At 55.7% G+C, this 15161-nt stretch overlaps 1 protein-coding gene across 2 annotated transcripts in view; it reads right to left on the bottom strand.

Annotated features, from left to right (window-relative positions):
* Positions 1-928: 928 nt before the first annotated feature.
* RIN3 (Ras and Rab interactor 3) overlaps positions 929-15161 on the bottom strand; it is a 114491-nt gene continuing 100258 nt past the window's right edge. The window contains exons 8-10 of one of the 2 annotated variants that reach the window (XM_087856192.1): positions 13519-13650; positions 6377-6540; positions 1706-2949 (exon numbers count right to left, since the gene is read on the bottom strand). In XM_087856192.1, coding sequence (XP_087712318.1) covers positions 2629-2949; positions 6377-6540; positions 13519-13650 — 617 coding nt within the window. In that variant the 3' untranslated portion in view covers positions 1706-2628. Of the gene's footprint in view, positions 2950-6376; positions 6541-13518; positions 13651-15161 lie in introns of both variants that reach the window. The other variant, XM_087856193.1, reaches the window with a different exon arrangement.

The raw sequence follows: 15161 nt of genomic DNA, 5'->3' as shown, positions 1-15161 counted from the left end.
GGTGTCCGGTAAGCAGAGACACTGGGGGTGCTGAGGCAGAGAGAAAAAAAGGCCATATGAGGACACAGCAAGAGGCAGCCTCTGTGAGGCCAGGAGAAACCAATCCTGCTGACACTCCCCTCTCAGACTTCCAGCCTCCAGAACTGTGAGAAAATAAATTTGTTCTTTAAGCCCCTCCCCCCATCTGCGGAATTTTGTTACGCAGCCCTAGCGGGCTAATACACCCCCTCTCTCTGAGCCTCGATATCTTCACCTGTAAACACCTGCCTCACAGGACTGTTTTGCCAATTAAATAAAATAATGCAGGGGAATCGCTCACCAGTAGCAGCCCTCCCCCTCCCCCCCAGGGCTCAGCACAGGTGATACCCTGTTTCGTGGCCCTGGGTCAGGCCAGAAGGCCTGTACTGTCCTGTCACACCTCCCCAGGGGGAGAAACAGCCAGACAAGGGGGTGGGGGAGGGGCAGGTAGCCCCACCTGGCCTGCCTTCTGGCCTCTGTTGGGTGGATCCCTGCACTGGCCTGAGGATGGTAGGCCTGAGACACACACACACACACACACACACACACACACACACTCTCACACACACACGTGCTGATCTTACAGTGGCCCCTCAGTTTAGCCCTCTGGCTGCTTCTGCCTGCTTCCTGGGAGCGGGACATGGGACCCCAGAGCTAGGCTGGAGCCCAATGCACCATCTGGATCCCAAACCCGCCCCAAGTTGGGGGCTCCAGCTGGGCAAAGGCCCCCTCTGACTTTCCCCATCTGTCTCAGGCTTATGGGAGGCAGCGGGCACTTACCTTATAGCTGGGGGTACCAGACCGCAGAGCAAGCTCAGCTCAGGGCCGTGGGGGGCACTGGAAGCCTAGGAAGGGGACAGTGTCGGCATCATGGGGGGGAGGGGGAGGGACAGGCAACCTGGGGTCACAGCTGGCTACCCCCAGTTTCTGGCTATTTGCCTATGTACACCAAGCCCCAGCCTGGGAAGCCCTCCCGGCTGGCTGCGTCCTGAAGCAATCCCTCTTTCTCACACAGGGCTGGCCTGGAGCCAGAGGCCAACGGCTGTTTGTTGACTGGCTGAATGAGCTGGTTGATGCCCAGGGGCTCCATTCAGGGAAGTCAGCCGCCCTGCCCTGGGTACACTGTTCATGGCCATTCATTGGGGTTCCATTTCCATTTGAACTTTGTTTTGTTCTCTGCTGTTTCCCAGGGCCTCGAAGAGTGCTGACATTTCACAGGCACTCCACAAATACATGTCTTCAATCCGTGCCGAGGACACAGACATGCATAGTCCAAATCTGGTGGACAAAGCAGAAGTACCAACAGACAACTGCAATTCGACGAGATGTCTCTTGTGAGGAGATGAGCCCAGGCGGCCGTGGGAATGTGTACAAGCACTACCTGGCCAGCCTGGGAAGTCAAAGAAGGCTTCCTGGAGGAGACAGGCTTTGAAGGATGAATAGGAGTCTGACCAGGCAATGATTACAGGGAACAGTATTCCTGGAATAAGCAGCAGAAGCAGGAAGGTGTGAGAGCGTTCTTGAAAGGATACAGAGGTGGGAATGACGAGAACCGAGGGTAGTGGGGAGGCAGCAGACGAGCAGGCCAAGGGGCAGTCAGGGGCCAGGGCGTGAGAGCTAAGAGTGGCTGATGACACTGCAGATTCTGTCAAAAGACAGGGACCTCAGCAGAAAGGGGGGGGGCGGTCTTCTGGGCCCCACCTGGGAAGGGAGTTAGGCATTAATGGAGGGTCTGGCAGGCTGAGCAGAGCTCTAGCCTCTTGAGGAAAAGAGAAGACATTTTTTAAAGGGCTTTTATTAAATTCGCCCCACACAGCGTCCCTTGCCCCATTGCCAGAGCCCCCGGGTGTGCCTGCCAGGGAAACGGCTCCATGGGTGTTCTCCGGTGGCTGAAGCTGGGCTTGTCTATGTAGGTGCGGAGCTGGCCTTGCTGGGTGGTCCTGGTGTCGGAGCGGCTCAGAAACTGCGGGGGTGGAAGGGAGGGCGATTGTGGGCACTGGTAGCTGAGGGCAGGCTCCGGTGTCGGGATGGCAGGCTTGTCTCCTCAACACACACCCTGAGAGATGGTCCTGAGATGCTGGGAGGGTCCAAAACATCCCAGCTCCGTCCCGGGGCGGGGGCGCGGTGGGCAGCTGTGGCCAGGCCGCTCCCCCCAAGGACGGTCCTGGGGAAAGTACGCCCTTCCTGGGGAAATACCCAGGAGTGGGTGGCATGGGGGCGGGGCAGAAGGCCCGGCCTGCAGGGCTGTGGGGGAACAGGGGCCAGGCCGGGGCTCTGTCTGCTGCAGCTGGCGGGAGAGTCCCTTCCCTCTCTGAGCCTCATATCCCTTTCTAACGAAGAACTTGGCCTCTGGAGGCTCTGACTATCCATGAAGCACGCTCGGCCTTCATGCTTCATATTCTTTTCTCGATTGTTCTGCCGGGTTGGCCTAGGCACACTCAGGATGTTGCAAGCGTGACACGTGGGCGTCCCATCCACCTCGAGTGTGTGTGTGTGTTCAGATGGGGGGGGGGCCCTGCATGTGTGCGCCTGGGGGTTGGTGAGCGAGCGGGAACCAGTCTTTACATGCTGCCCCCCCTTTACAAACAGGGGCCGGGGGAGCCCGGGGCCTCACAGGAAGTTGGGCTCCCGCACCACGAGGCAGGGCGGGCCCCCGCTGCCCCCGCCGCCGTCCAGGGGCCGGTACACGAAGTGGAAGTCGCGCTTGGGCTCGCTCCGCAGCAGGTAGCCCTTGATGCGGTGCGGCAGCGCCTCGTCGGCCAGCTGGAAGCAGCGCCCGTCCACCAGCACGAAGAGCCGGTGGTCCTGGGGCTGCAGCACCTCGAACTTCTCGGCGCACTGCGCGCACAGCGCCTCGGCCAGCGTGTCGGCCCGCGACGCCAGCGTCCGCGACTGTTGCTCGGGCTCCAGGTACGACACGCAGATGAAGTCCTGCGGGGCGAGGCGGAGGGGGCTGGCGTCATCCGCGGGGCCCAGCGGGCGTCTCGCCTCACCTCCACCCCAACCCTGGGCGCTGGCAGGGCGCGGAGGAGCCTAGTGGCCTTGGACAAGTCCATTGCCCCGGGCTCTTCTCTGTGCACACAGGGGACTGCAAGAGCGGCCGTGGGGTTGGAAGTCGCGGCCGCTGCGGCTGACCCGGCTGTGTGACCCACGGCCCAGATCCTTCTGTCTCTGAGCCTCACCTCTCCACCGGCGGAGCCACCCAGCCGGGTGAGTCAGCGGGGGATGGGTTTCGGCAATGAGGAGTGAGCGCGCCCCCTGGTGGCCAGTCGGCAGCGGCCTCGCCGTCATTATTCATCCGTCACCCTCTTCCTCAACAACAACTCCCCACGTTCCCCCCGTACCCCCACCCCAGGCCCAGTGCTGGGGCACCGAGGCTGGCATAAATAAAATCTAATGGGCGGACCCCAGGCCAAGCAGCCCACGGTGCAGCTAAGGCTAAGGCTGGCGGAACTAGTTCAGCCCTCCGCGCTGGAGAAGCCTGCGGATGGGGGCAGGGCGCTCGGAGGTGCAGAGGGGCAGGAGGGGCAAGAGGCTTAGCGAAAGGGGCAGGGGCGCTGGGCCCGAAGGCGGGTTTGGGATGGATGGAGAGGGGCACCCCAGGAGCTAGGTGGGCAAGGGTGACGCGATGCCTGCGGGGCTGGGAACGCACGCACAAACCTGAACAGCATCTTCTTCCACCAGCCCCAGGGGAGGACCGTATGGTGGAAGGAGGGGCCCTCGAGTCCCGGCCTGGCTTTAATCGGCTCCCCCTGCGTGACCTTGACCTCCCTGAGCCTCGGCTTCCTCAACTGTGAACTGGGATAACACCCGCCCTTACACCTTAGCTGTGAGGAAGCCGACAGACTAGCTCAGGGCCTTTAGAGTCCCTCGTCCCCAGCACCCCGAGGGCAGAGAGGAAGCAGTGTGCGGGGCTGCCCCCTTGTGGAAGGCTGCTAACAGCACAGCTGTCTGACATCACTGCCACTTCAGGGTGATTTTAATTAGGGGCGCCCGGGTGGCTCAGTGGGTTAAGCGAGTCTGCCTTCCACTCAGGTCATGATCTCAGGGTCCTGGGATAGATCAGGGTCCTGGGATAGAGCTCCACGTCGGGCTCCCTGCTCAGTGGGGAGTCTGCTTCTTCCTCTGCCCCTCCCCCTGCTCAAGCTCTCTCCCAAATAAATAAATAAATATAAAAGTTTTAAAAGAGTGATTATAATTATGGCTACAGAGTGGTGAGTGCATATGAGGCACTGGAAGGAAGCAGAGGGTCGTGCCCCGCCCCCGCCCCCAGACATAATGCTGAGGGGGTTCCTCATCCCCCATCCCGGGCCTCTCTCCTAAGCTTTACCACCCCAGTGAGAGGCACCGATGCTCTGCCTGGCTTAGCACTGGGAACCTACAAAGTAGAAGCAAGAAGTTAAGGAGTCCCGTGGTCAGGCTTGGATCAAGACTGCCCATATTGTCAGAGTTGGTGGAGAGACATGTGTCCCCGGAGGGGATGGGGAGCGGTGGTGGTGGGGTGGAGCCCGCCCCTACCGACTTATGCTTGCTCATCACCAGTTTCAGTTCTCTTCCCAATCTCAAGTTCAGTGATGCTAAGTTGGTAGCTTGAAATTGGCCGTGGTGGGAATATTTATACCACGGAAACTGACAGGAGATCAGAGCTGCTTTTTTTTTTTTTTTTTTTTTAAAGATTTTATTTATTTATTTGACAGAGATAGACAGCCAGTGAGAGAGGGAACACAGCAGGGGAGTGGGAGAGGAAGAAGCAGGCTCACAGCGGAGGAGCCCGATGTGGGACTCGATCCCGGTACGCCAGGATCACGCCCTGAGCCGAAGGCAGACGCCTTAACGACTGCGCTACCCAGGCGCCCCCAGAGCTGCTTTTTATCTCCCCAGAGAGCCAGTTACTAAACATTATCAAGACACCATCGATTAGAGGAGGGAGGACATCATCTCCGTAGCCTAGAACATGTACTGGAGAGACAAAGCACATCTGGTCCCCAGCCCATGTATGCCGATAGGAAAACTAAGTTCCAGAGAGGGGCAGGGACTGCTCAGGGTCACATAGCCAGCTAGTACAGAGCTGGGTCCAGACCTTCAGCCTTTTGCCTCCCAGACCTGGGTTCTGCCTGTTACAGAGGTGCCATCCTGAAAGCCAGGGGTGGAGTTCAGGTCCAGTGTGCTCTGGGTGCCAAGGGAACGAGACTGCAGAGCTACTTACAGCTCTGGATTGCTGCCTGGCTCAATGTTTTTTTTGTGTGTTTTTTTTAAAGATTTTATTTATTATTTATTTGACACAGAGAGAGACAGCCAGCGAGAGAGAGAACACAAGCAGGGGGAGCGGGAGAGGAAGAAGCAGGCTCCCAGCAAAGCAGGGAGCAGGACCCTGAGCCGAAGGCAGATGCTTAATGACTGAGCCACCAGGCGCCCCCTGGCTTGATGTTTTCACTCTCTCCATTCTGCACACACCCCAGTCCCACTCTGTCCCAGGCGCTGGGCGTGGGACACCTGGGACATGTGAACCATGGGCCTTCCCTTCCAGAACAACAGCTTCATATTTAGATGATCACGATATGGTGTGACATGTGCTATAATGGGGGAAGCAGCAGCAAGAAGCACAGAGGAGGGCACCTAACCTGGGCCGTGAGGAGTGGGGGACAGGTGGGGAGGTGGTTCGAAGAAGGCTTCTTAGAGAAGGACCTGTCAGAGAAACTGAGGCTGGGCAGTGGCAGCCAGTGCAGGAGGGGAGGTTGACCAGCATGGGCAGAGGCTGAGCACCAGGGACTTGAGCTCAGCCTGTTCAGGGAACGGTGGGCCGTGGGGGTGGGGGGGGGGATTGTAGCTTGACTGAATGCAGGGTAGGGGTGTGGGGGGTGACGAGCGTGTAGGAGGCAGGAGTCCCGCCATGTATGGCTTGAATACTGAGTGTGTCTAGAGAGAGGTGGCGGGAATGCTGGCTGGACTGGAGGGGCAGGCTAAGGGCAGAGGACCCTGGCAGCAGCTGCCTTTGTCCAGGGACAAAAGCGGCAAGGTTGGAGATTAGCTCATGGGCTCCCCAAAGGGGGACTGGCAAGATTAGATCCACATCTCTGTGCACAGCAGGGCACTGAGGAATGTAGGATAAAAGTCTCATCCCAAGCCCCCCCATCCGGTCTTGTCTGCTCACCTCAAACACCCATGGTGCCTGTGATACTCTTCTAAAGCCCTGTCCGCCCCCCCAACCAGCTGGCGTCAGGCTCACTGAGCTGCGGGGGGGCACGCGACTGGTGTCTGCGGCATGGTCCCGCCGGCCCCCTCCCGCCCCGCCACCCCGCGCCTGGCGTCACCTGCACGGAGGAGCGCGACGTCCCTCCCACCCCGCACCCAGCGTCACCTGCACCGAGGAGCGCGAGGCCCGGGCCTTGTTGAGCGTGCGCCTGCGCTCCCAGCGGTGGATGGAGTCCTGCACCTCCATGCTGAGCTGCCGGGTGACCGTGATCTTGTCGTAGTTCTTGATGTGCTCCAGCGCCCCGTAGGTGGTGGTCAGGTAGTAGGATCCTGCCGAGACAAGGGTGTGGAAGCTGAGCGGGCTGCCAGTTCCGCAAGCTTCCTGAAGTCCAGCACCCCTCCCCCCATCAGAGATGGTCTTTGGCTCCCCGTCAGGGTGGAACTTCTTTTTCTTTTTTTAGATTTTATTTATTTATTTGACAGAGAGGGAGAGAGACAGTCAATGACAGAGGGAACACAAGCAGAGGGAGTAGGAGAGGAAGAAGCAGGCTCCCAGCAGAGGAGCCTGATGCGGGGCTCGATCCCAGGACTCTGGGATCACGCCCTGAGCCAAAGACAGACGCTTAATGACTGAGCCACCCAGGCGCCCTGGAACTTATTTTTCAAATGAGTTTTGGCATGTTTTAAAACTTAAAGGACACAAAAGAAACTGATAATCGTGGATGTCTTTAGGGTGGGGGAAAGGGGTGGCCGGGAGACTTCTCACCATAGAGTGATATGTGTGTGTATAGACAGACACACACATGTATATGTCCTAGTCTAAAAAATACTTTTCAAAAGATGTAGAAAAATTTCAGTTAGGTTATATTTTTACCCACGAGTTTTAAAAATTTAAGGGAAGTAAAACATTCAAATTCTTCATTTCTCCATTCCTTTTTACTTCTGAAGTTAATTCACGTGTGTTTCCTAAGGTAATGTAAGCATTGAGATACTTCGGACGGCAAAATTTACCTGAAGTTTTAAGATAAAAGACAACCATTTGCACAATGCTTCCAAGTTCACTCTTCTTAGCTTCCTAGAGGTTTGAGTTAAAACTGTTAGGGAAGCACTGACCTCACTGAGCCCTGTCACTTTAGAGAGAGAGAGGGTGGCTTGGTCAAGGTCGTGCGGCACTTTGATGGGCCTGCCTCCCACTTCTCAGGCCTCCCTCCCAAGCCCTTTAGGGGCCGGGACAAGAATTTCTCTTCTCGGTTTTGTTTGTTTGTTTGTTTGTTTGCAAGGCGGGGGAGGGGCAGAGGGGGAGGGGGAGGGGCAGAGGGGGAGGGAGAGGGCCAAGCAGACTCGAGTTGAGCGTGGAGCTCAATGAAGTTTGATCTCACCACCCACCCTGAGATCACGAGCTGAGCCGAAATCAAGAGTTGGACACTTAGCCAACTGAGCCACCCAGGTGTCCCCAGGACAAAGATTTCTGACATGAGGCTGATTCTCTTAGTGACCCACGCAAATCCCATCTCTTTTTTTTCCTGAATAAATGAAATCAACTTTTGGGGGGAAGGAACAATTAACTAAAAACGCTCACTTCCCAGACCCTCTTGCAGCTCAGAGTAGAGGGCAGGAGACCCCATTCTGGCTACTCAGATGTAAGTGGAAATCCTTGGTGGTGGGGGGACCTTCATGGAAAGCCTTTTGAAAGGGTTGATAGAGCCTTGGGTTTTTGCCTGTCCTCCTTCCTCCTGCCTGGAACCCAGAGGTGAGGCCAGAGGCACAGCAGCGGTCTGCAGATCAGAGGTGACGGGCACAAAGACAAAGGCTCACATCCTCCAGAACAATGGAAAGAGCTGGGTCCGAGATTTCCTGACGACAGGACTAAAAACTGCCGTTATCATCAGCTGCTTCTCCTAGGACTTCTTTTCTTTTTTAAAAAGATTTTTATTTATTTATTTGAGAGAGAGTGAGAGCAAGAGAGATCACAGAGGGAGAGGGAGAAGCAGACTCGCCGCTGAGCTGGAAGCCTGGTGTGGGACTCGATTCCAGGACCCTGAGATCATGACCTGAGCCGAAGGCAGATGCTTCACCGACTGAGCCACCCAGGCGTCCCCCCTCACTCTGATTTTTAAACCATTATTAGTTACATCGTGAATTATCTGCAGCCCCACACATTCCTGTTACATTGGGTGAAGCTCCCTCCATATGCCTACAAATTCCACACCAATATGGAAAAAGTGCACAGCCTGTCTGGGGACGGTGTGCTGCTCATGTCAAAGCTAACATAGGACTTGGGCTGGCAACCCTTATTGGAGAAGAGCCAGCCACTAAACCACTCACGTGTCTCCCCTTCCAGTGGAACTTGGAGCCAGCTGTGCCAGGAGCCCATCCCTGGGGCCAACAGCCCTGGCTGTCCCGAGAGCCCCTCTCCTCGGGTTGACATGCCTCCCAGGCTCTGCATCCCATCCGTGATCGCGTCTCCCTGGCGGCTGACGGAGAGCGTTCAGTTTTGGAGTCGGAGACCACAGGCCGGGTCTGTGCCCTTCAGCAGCCAGCCCTGTCATCTCCAGGGAGTTACCATCCTCTCTACGCCCGTTTCCTCACTTACTTTTCCCAGGATGTTGTGGAAAGTCAATGAGATGAATACTGTTAAGTGCAGGGCTTAGTAAAGTGTGAGTAATGCAGGTGGTTAGTGACCTAAGGCAGAAAGATGCCCCAGGGGGAATCTCACCCTCTTGCAGCCAACTTCCCTTTGACTTGGGGCCGTCAAGCCATGCAGTGCCTGCCAGGACCACTAGGTGGCAGGCGCCCCCTCCCACCATGAGTTTGGGAGCTGGTTGGTCCCTTTGAGGGGAGTGTTGTCCTTTGATGGACAAAATTCACTACCCCATTAAGATATTTGTACAGCATGGCCAGCCATCAGCCAGACTGCAGAGGGGACGCGGGCAAAGATGTCCAGGAGGGTGCTTCTAGAACAGGTTTGGATTTTCTGCTGGCTCCAGCCAGGCGTCCAGAGCGGCCTGGGTCTCCCCGTCTAGCTTTAACTGCCCAGAGTGGTAGAAGTTGCAGAGAGAGGCTAGAGGGGGGCCTGGGTCCCATCCGCCCAGCGTTCAGGCCCCCTCTACTTCTTATAGGAAGTCCCTGATCTCCCATGCCTGATAAGCCCCCTGCAAAGAAAGCAGACCCCGATCACTGGTCTTTCACCAAATCAGCAGCACTGGGGGACCCGCTGAAAGAATATGAAGGTCTTGGAGGGTACAGAGGCAGACTAGCAGGCGTTTCGTCCAATGCAGAATGCTGGAGCGCCCAGTCGGTTTGAAAACCCCAAATCCAGCCCAGCACGTGCACTTTCTCAAGCCAGAGAAGTTAAGTGACTTGTCCAAGGTCTCCAGCCAATCAGAGGCAGAACCAGGACGGAAATCCAGCCTGCAAACCGCTCTTTCTATTACACCTGGGTTAGTTCTCCTCTTAGAATGGAGCAACTGAAGTTCTCACGAGTGAGGACTCCCCGAGGGCCGGCCCTTGCTCCAGGCATCTCTGAGCTCCTCAGAGCTGGGAGGGCAGGGGCTCTGCCTCCTCTTCCCCTCTAGGCAGCCTCTTGTTTTTACCTGAGCCTCAGGGGCTTTGGGAAAGGAGCATCCTGGGTGCCATGAGCCAGCCAGGACAGGAGGCAAAGCTGGGGGAACTCAGGAACACTGTCCCCCCCACACCTTGTGCTCTGTCCCTCTGCCCCTGAGCCCAGATACTTCAAGATGGAGGTCTACTGGCTGTCAGACTTGACGGGTGGAAGCCCCTTCCCAAGCTGGAGACCCCCACGTCCTCTCATTCCCCGGGGCCAATATCTGTGAGGCCTGTGCTGGGTGCTGTGACTTCCCATTCTGGCTCTCAGAGCAGGAACAGAGACGGGTGCAGGGAGGCCTCCTGGTCTGCGCAGCATGACATAAAGTGTTCTCTGGCCCTCAGAGCTTCTATGGGCAGGGTCTGTCACCGCTGGGGGTGGGGGGCTGGGACAGGGCTGCTGGGAGGGGCCAAGTGCAGTGCCTTGCAAGACCCTGCCCTGCCTGCAACTTTACTCCCAGCAAACACCTCATGGATTCCTTAGAATCTCCCCATGGGGCCAGAGACTGACTCCTTTGGTTTGAAAGAGGCTGCATGGTATTCAGGCAGCCTTGAGTCAGAAACCGTGAGTTAAGACCTTTACATTATTTACTTGTACTTGGCTTGTCTCAAAAACGCTCAACATAGCCCAGAATAGACCCGCACTCCTGCCTGAAGGACCTGGGCTTTCCCACCCAAACCCTGTGTAGGCTTCAGGAGCAGGAGGAAGATCCTAGAAGGCCATGGCAGGGTGGGGGTGGGGAGTGCAGGTCCATAAGGAGAGGGTAACTGGGCCCAGGATGTCCTTGCCCTGTCCCCGCTCAGTCACTGTACCTGGCCCAGAGCCCCATCTGGCCACAAGGATTCAGGCTGAGGATGGAGTAGCAGTCACCGTGACCAGGGCGTGGCTGACCACCACTGGGAACACGCCGGCTCGGACCATGGCAGAGCCCCACGGTCTCGCTCCGTCCCTCAAAGGGCTTTGGTGGACATTGTTTCTAAGGCCCTATGATGACCTGTGGGGGGTGGAGCCAGTCCTTTAACAGGATTTGTTAGTGATTTCTTCCCAGGGAGATCAACAGCAGTGCCCACTGCGGAAAATTTGAAAATCAGATAAAAAGCAAAGAGAAGGCACTCTGCTCTGTGCTCTGGGCCTTCCACGGTTGTCTGAGCCATATCCTGCCCCACTGCGATATCCCACCAGCCTATTGCGTTTCTTCTCAACATCCATCAGATGTGTCAGATGTGAAATATTTTCATTTGCTTATTTGTTTAATTAATTAATTATTTTTTAAATATTTAATGATTTTGTATTATATTATGTCACCATACAGTACATCCCCGGTTTCCGATGTAAAGTTCGATGATTCATTAGTTGCGTATAACACCCAGTGCACCATGCAATACGTGCCCTCCTTACTACCCATCACCGGTCTATCCCATTCCCCCACCCCCCTCCCCTCTGAGGCCCGCAGTTTGTTTCTCATAGTCCATAGTCTCTCATGTTTCATTCCCCCTTCTGATTACCCCCCCTTTCTTTATCCCTTTCTTTCCCTACCTATTTGTTTAATTTAAAGATTTAAAGTCTGACATCCTCCCTCTGCCAACTGGAATAAAATTTCGCAAGAAAGGGGACCTGTTGTCACCTGGCATAAATTAGAACCTCAGTCAATATCTGTTGAATGAATGAATATATGGCCTTTTCCAGGTAACTACTGAGTCTAAGTGCTTTTCTTATTGATCTATAAGAACTTTTTACATATTAAGGCTATTAATTTTTGGTGTGCTAGTTTGTAGAACACTTTTCCCTGGTTTACTGTTAGTATCTTATTCTGTTATGGTAATTTTTGACTCATAGAAGTTTGCCCTTTAGAGGTTACATGTATGGTAGCCAGAAGACAACAGCTAATATTCCTGCTGAGAGCTCTGGGCAGGCTGCTTACTACTCAGGAGCCAGTCCTAGGAAATGGGGTGCTCAGGGTTTGGGGCAATTCTGCTCATAGCCGCCTGACCCTCCTTGCCTCTCATTCCTTCTATTTTTTCCCCGTAGACTGTAGGAAACAGATCAGTGTTGTCTGGAGGCCTCTGCCCACCCCTCAGCCTTGTGGTGCTTTCATGTGCATGGTCAGGACTGGAGAAGTCAAGGAGGAAGGCTCATGAAGGCCTGAGGTAGAGGCTCCAAAGTGTGGGGTTCAGAATGAAGCATTCACTCACTCTCATGAAACTACGACCCTCGCCTGCCTTGCCCTGCACTGCGGACAAATGCCTGGCACACAGTGGGGACTCACTGAGTAGCTGCTGAATGGACAGATGAATGGGTGGGTGGGTAGTTATGTGGGTAGATGAATGGATGGATGCGTGGGTGGTTGAAAGGTGGGTGGATGGGTGGGTGGGTAGCTATATGGGTAGATGGATGGGTGGGTGGGTGAGTAGGGGGATGGGTGGGTGGGTGAGTAGGGGGATGGGTGGGTGGATGGATGGATGGATGGAGAGATAGATGGGTGGATGGGTGACGGGTGGGTGGACGACAGGTGGATGGACAGATGGGCGGATGGACGGATACCCTGGGCAGCAAATAACCACTGCTGAAGGAAGCCTGGCTCCCACTGAATTCCTACATTCTCTGGAAGACAGGTTGTTCCAACCGCAGAAAACTTTTAATGGGGAGAAAAAAACAGTTCCAGACGTCCCAGAGCCCAGTCACAGTTCTACATGACACCTTTACACGCTCCCCTGAGTTTCCAAGAACTCACAGGACCCGCCTCGTCACACTATCACCCCAGAGACTGATAGACGCTAAAAATGCAAACAGATGCAAAGAAGAGCAGCTTCTCTCAAGAACCACAGGCCCAAGGGGAACACTGGAGCCCTGAGAGTCTCGCTCTGTCCTTTGGGGCTGACATCTCAGCCCCTGACACCTCAGGGCTGCCTCAGAGCAGGGATTCGTGGTGGAGGAGTGGCCAAGGCTAAGTGGGTGGGGGGAAGTGGTGGGCAGGACGAAAGGGGAAGGGAAACTGAGCGTGGGGTGGAGCAAACCACGCGTCTGCCATCATCCTATTGGGGAGTGCGGGGCTCCTTGTCCACAGCGTCAAGCTTTGCTCGCTGACAGGGGACCTGGCCAGGGCTGAACGAGCAGGGGGCTGACAGCTCCCAGGGCCACCCCTGTCTAGGAACTGATCATCATTCCCTGCTCGGACTCCTTCCCATGCGTTTACCCACTGCTTCAGCCTTATCTTTCGTGCTGTTCCCTCTGTGAAGTAATGCCTTTCCCACTTCTTTAACTGGCTGGCTCCTAGCCATCCTTCAACACTCAGCTCGGGTATCACCTCCTCCTGGAAGCCTTCCCTGACTGCAGAGCCTGAGCAATGGCTCCCATACACTCTGGGCTTCCCATCATTCCAACATTTGTCAAATAGTGGTGACAGGGTCTCTTTCCTGGCCCAGCGCCCCTGCTAGTCCTTGAGCTCCCCCTGAACAGGGTCCCTGGGTCTTGTCCCCAGGGCTCAGTGGACTCTGGCATCCAGGAAGTGCTTATTGGGTTGTGCCCTGGTATGGCCCTGGTGTGGCCGAGGCCGGTGATACGCAAGGGGCCCCGGAGGCACAGAGCCGCCCCGGGGGCCAGAGGCGGGCCGGGCTGGTGACTCACCCTCCCCCCCGCATACGCAAGGGGCCCCGGAGGCACAGAGCCGCCCCGGGGGCCAGAGGCGGGCCGGGCTGGTGACTCACCCTCCCCCAGCTGCAGGGCGGGGTCCATGAGCTCCATCATGTACTCCACGTTGAGCAGCATCTCCGGGAGGTTGCTGCGGGCCAGCACATACATGAGCACGGGCAAGAAGTCGTCTGCCCCGTACGGCTTCCCTGGGAGGAGAAAGGACGTGGAAGGTAGTGAGCGTACGGTTCCTGGTGTGAGCCACTCCCTGCCCCGGGGAAGAGCACAGTAGTTTGCTGGGTGGGGGATGGTCACCCCTGGAAGAGGAACCTTGCCGCTTTCTCATGACTCAGGACAGGGGCGACCTGGGATCAGCCTCCTCAGGGAGGTCTGAGGCACAGTCCAGGTTTAGGAAGAAGGAACCGAGAGAGACACCCTCCCTTGGAGTGGGCAGGAGCCAACCCCTCCCTCTTCCCCAGCTCTTTCCCCTCAATGCCCCCCCCTTTTTTTAAGATTTTATTTTTAAGTAATCTCAACACCCGGCGTGGGGCTTGAACTCACAACCCTGAGATCAAGCATCGCACGCTCCAACAACTGAGCCCGCCAGGCGCCGCTACCCCTCCTCGCTGCTTATTTGACAGTCAAGTTCATATCACACTCATTCACGGAGCCACCCAGAAACAGCTGTCTTTCTAACAGTGATGTATTCTGGGAAGTTTCCCTGTCCCTTTTAACCATACGTCTCCCTCTCCACCTGCAGAACAGAAAGCCCTCCCTCAACCAGCACCATGTGGTTGAAAATTCCACCATTCAACCTAAGCAGGGCCCTTTCCTGAGGGGTTCTTTTAAAATGTAAATACCTCTGAAAGAATAACCCATCACTGGGCACCTGGGCGGTTAAGCCGCTAAGTGGATAAGCGTCTGCCTTCAGCTCAGGTCATGCTCCTGGGGTTCTGGGATGGAGCCCCACGTGGGCTCAGTGGGGAGCCTGCTTCTCCCTCTCCCCACCTCCTGCTTGTGCTCTAGCTCTCTCTTTCTCTCAAATAAATGAATACAATCTTAAAAAAAGGAATAACCCATCACTTCTGCTTTTGTGGGACATGTTCACGTGGTTTAGGGCATCTCGACAGTAACAGATGCCTTGGGGAAGAGAGGAGGGTAGAGGGTAGGCATCCAGGAGAGATGCCTTCCCAGTGTGGCTCTGGGCTGGCTCTGGAGACTGACCGTCTGGCAACACAAAGTCAGAGGCTGGCCATGGAGGGGAAGAATTCCTGCAAGGACAGAATTCCCTGGAGTCCTTCAGTTGGCGTCTTGGCATGCCTCTGAGTGCACTGGGGAGAAGGAGAGCTTGGCTGAGCAGCTTTGCATGGTAGGGAATGGCCATGTGGGGTCCCCAGACTCAGCTGGAGGTGACAGAAGGAGAACTCCAGAAGGTTCCACACCATGGCTGTTGCCCTTTGTGTCCTGGATGAGATTAATAATCAGTCCAAATACATGCCAAATAATTACAGTTCTTTCAAAAGGTGTATTTCTACTTGACACGTTTTACAAAGGAGTTGGGTGACCGTCGGAAAACACAGGATAAAACAGTAAAATCTGAATAAAAATGTAAACGTCAGGAGAACTCTAAATTACAAGAAGAATTGTATGTCACAGGTAAAATAGAGACATGAATAAGCAAGGACCCATTCAACTACACTTTTAGTGCCACAAGTTTGGC

This window comes from Ursus americanus, chromosome 26, assembly GCF_024610735.1.
Source record: "Ursus americanus isolate L20-20 chromosome 26, mUrsAme1.1.p, whole genome shotgun sequence".
In the NCBI taxonomy this organism is placed as follows: Eukaryota; Metazoa; Chordata; class Mammalia; order Carnivora; family Ursidae; genus Ursus; species Ursus americanus.
This window is presented reverse-complemented; position numbering and strand designations above follow the sequence as displayed.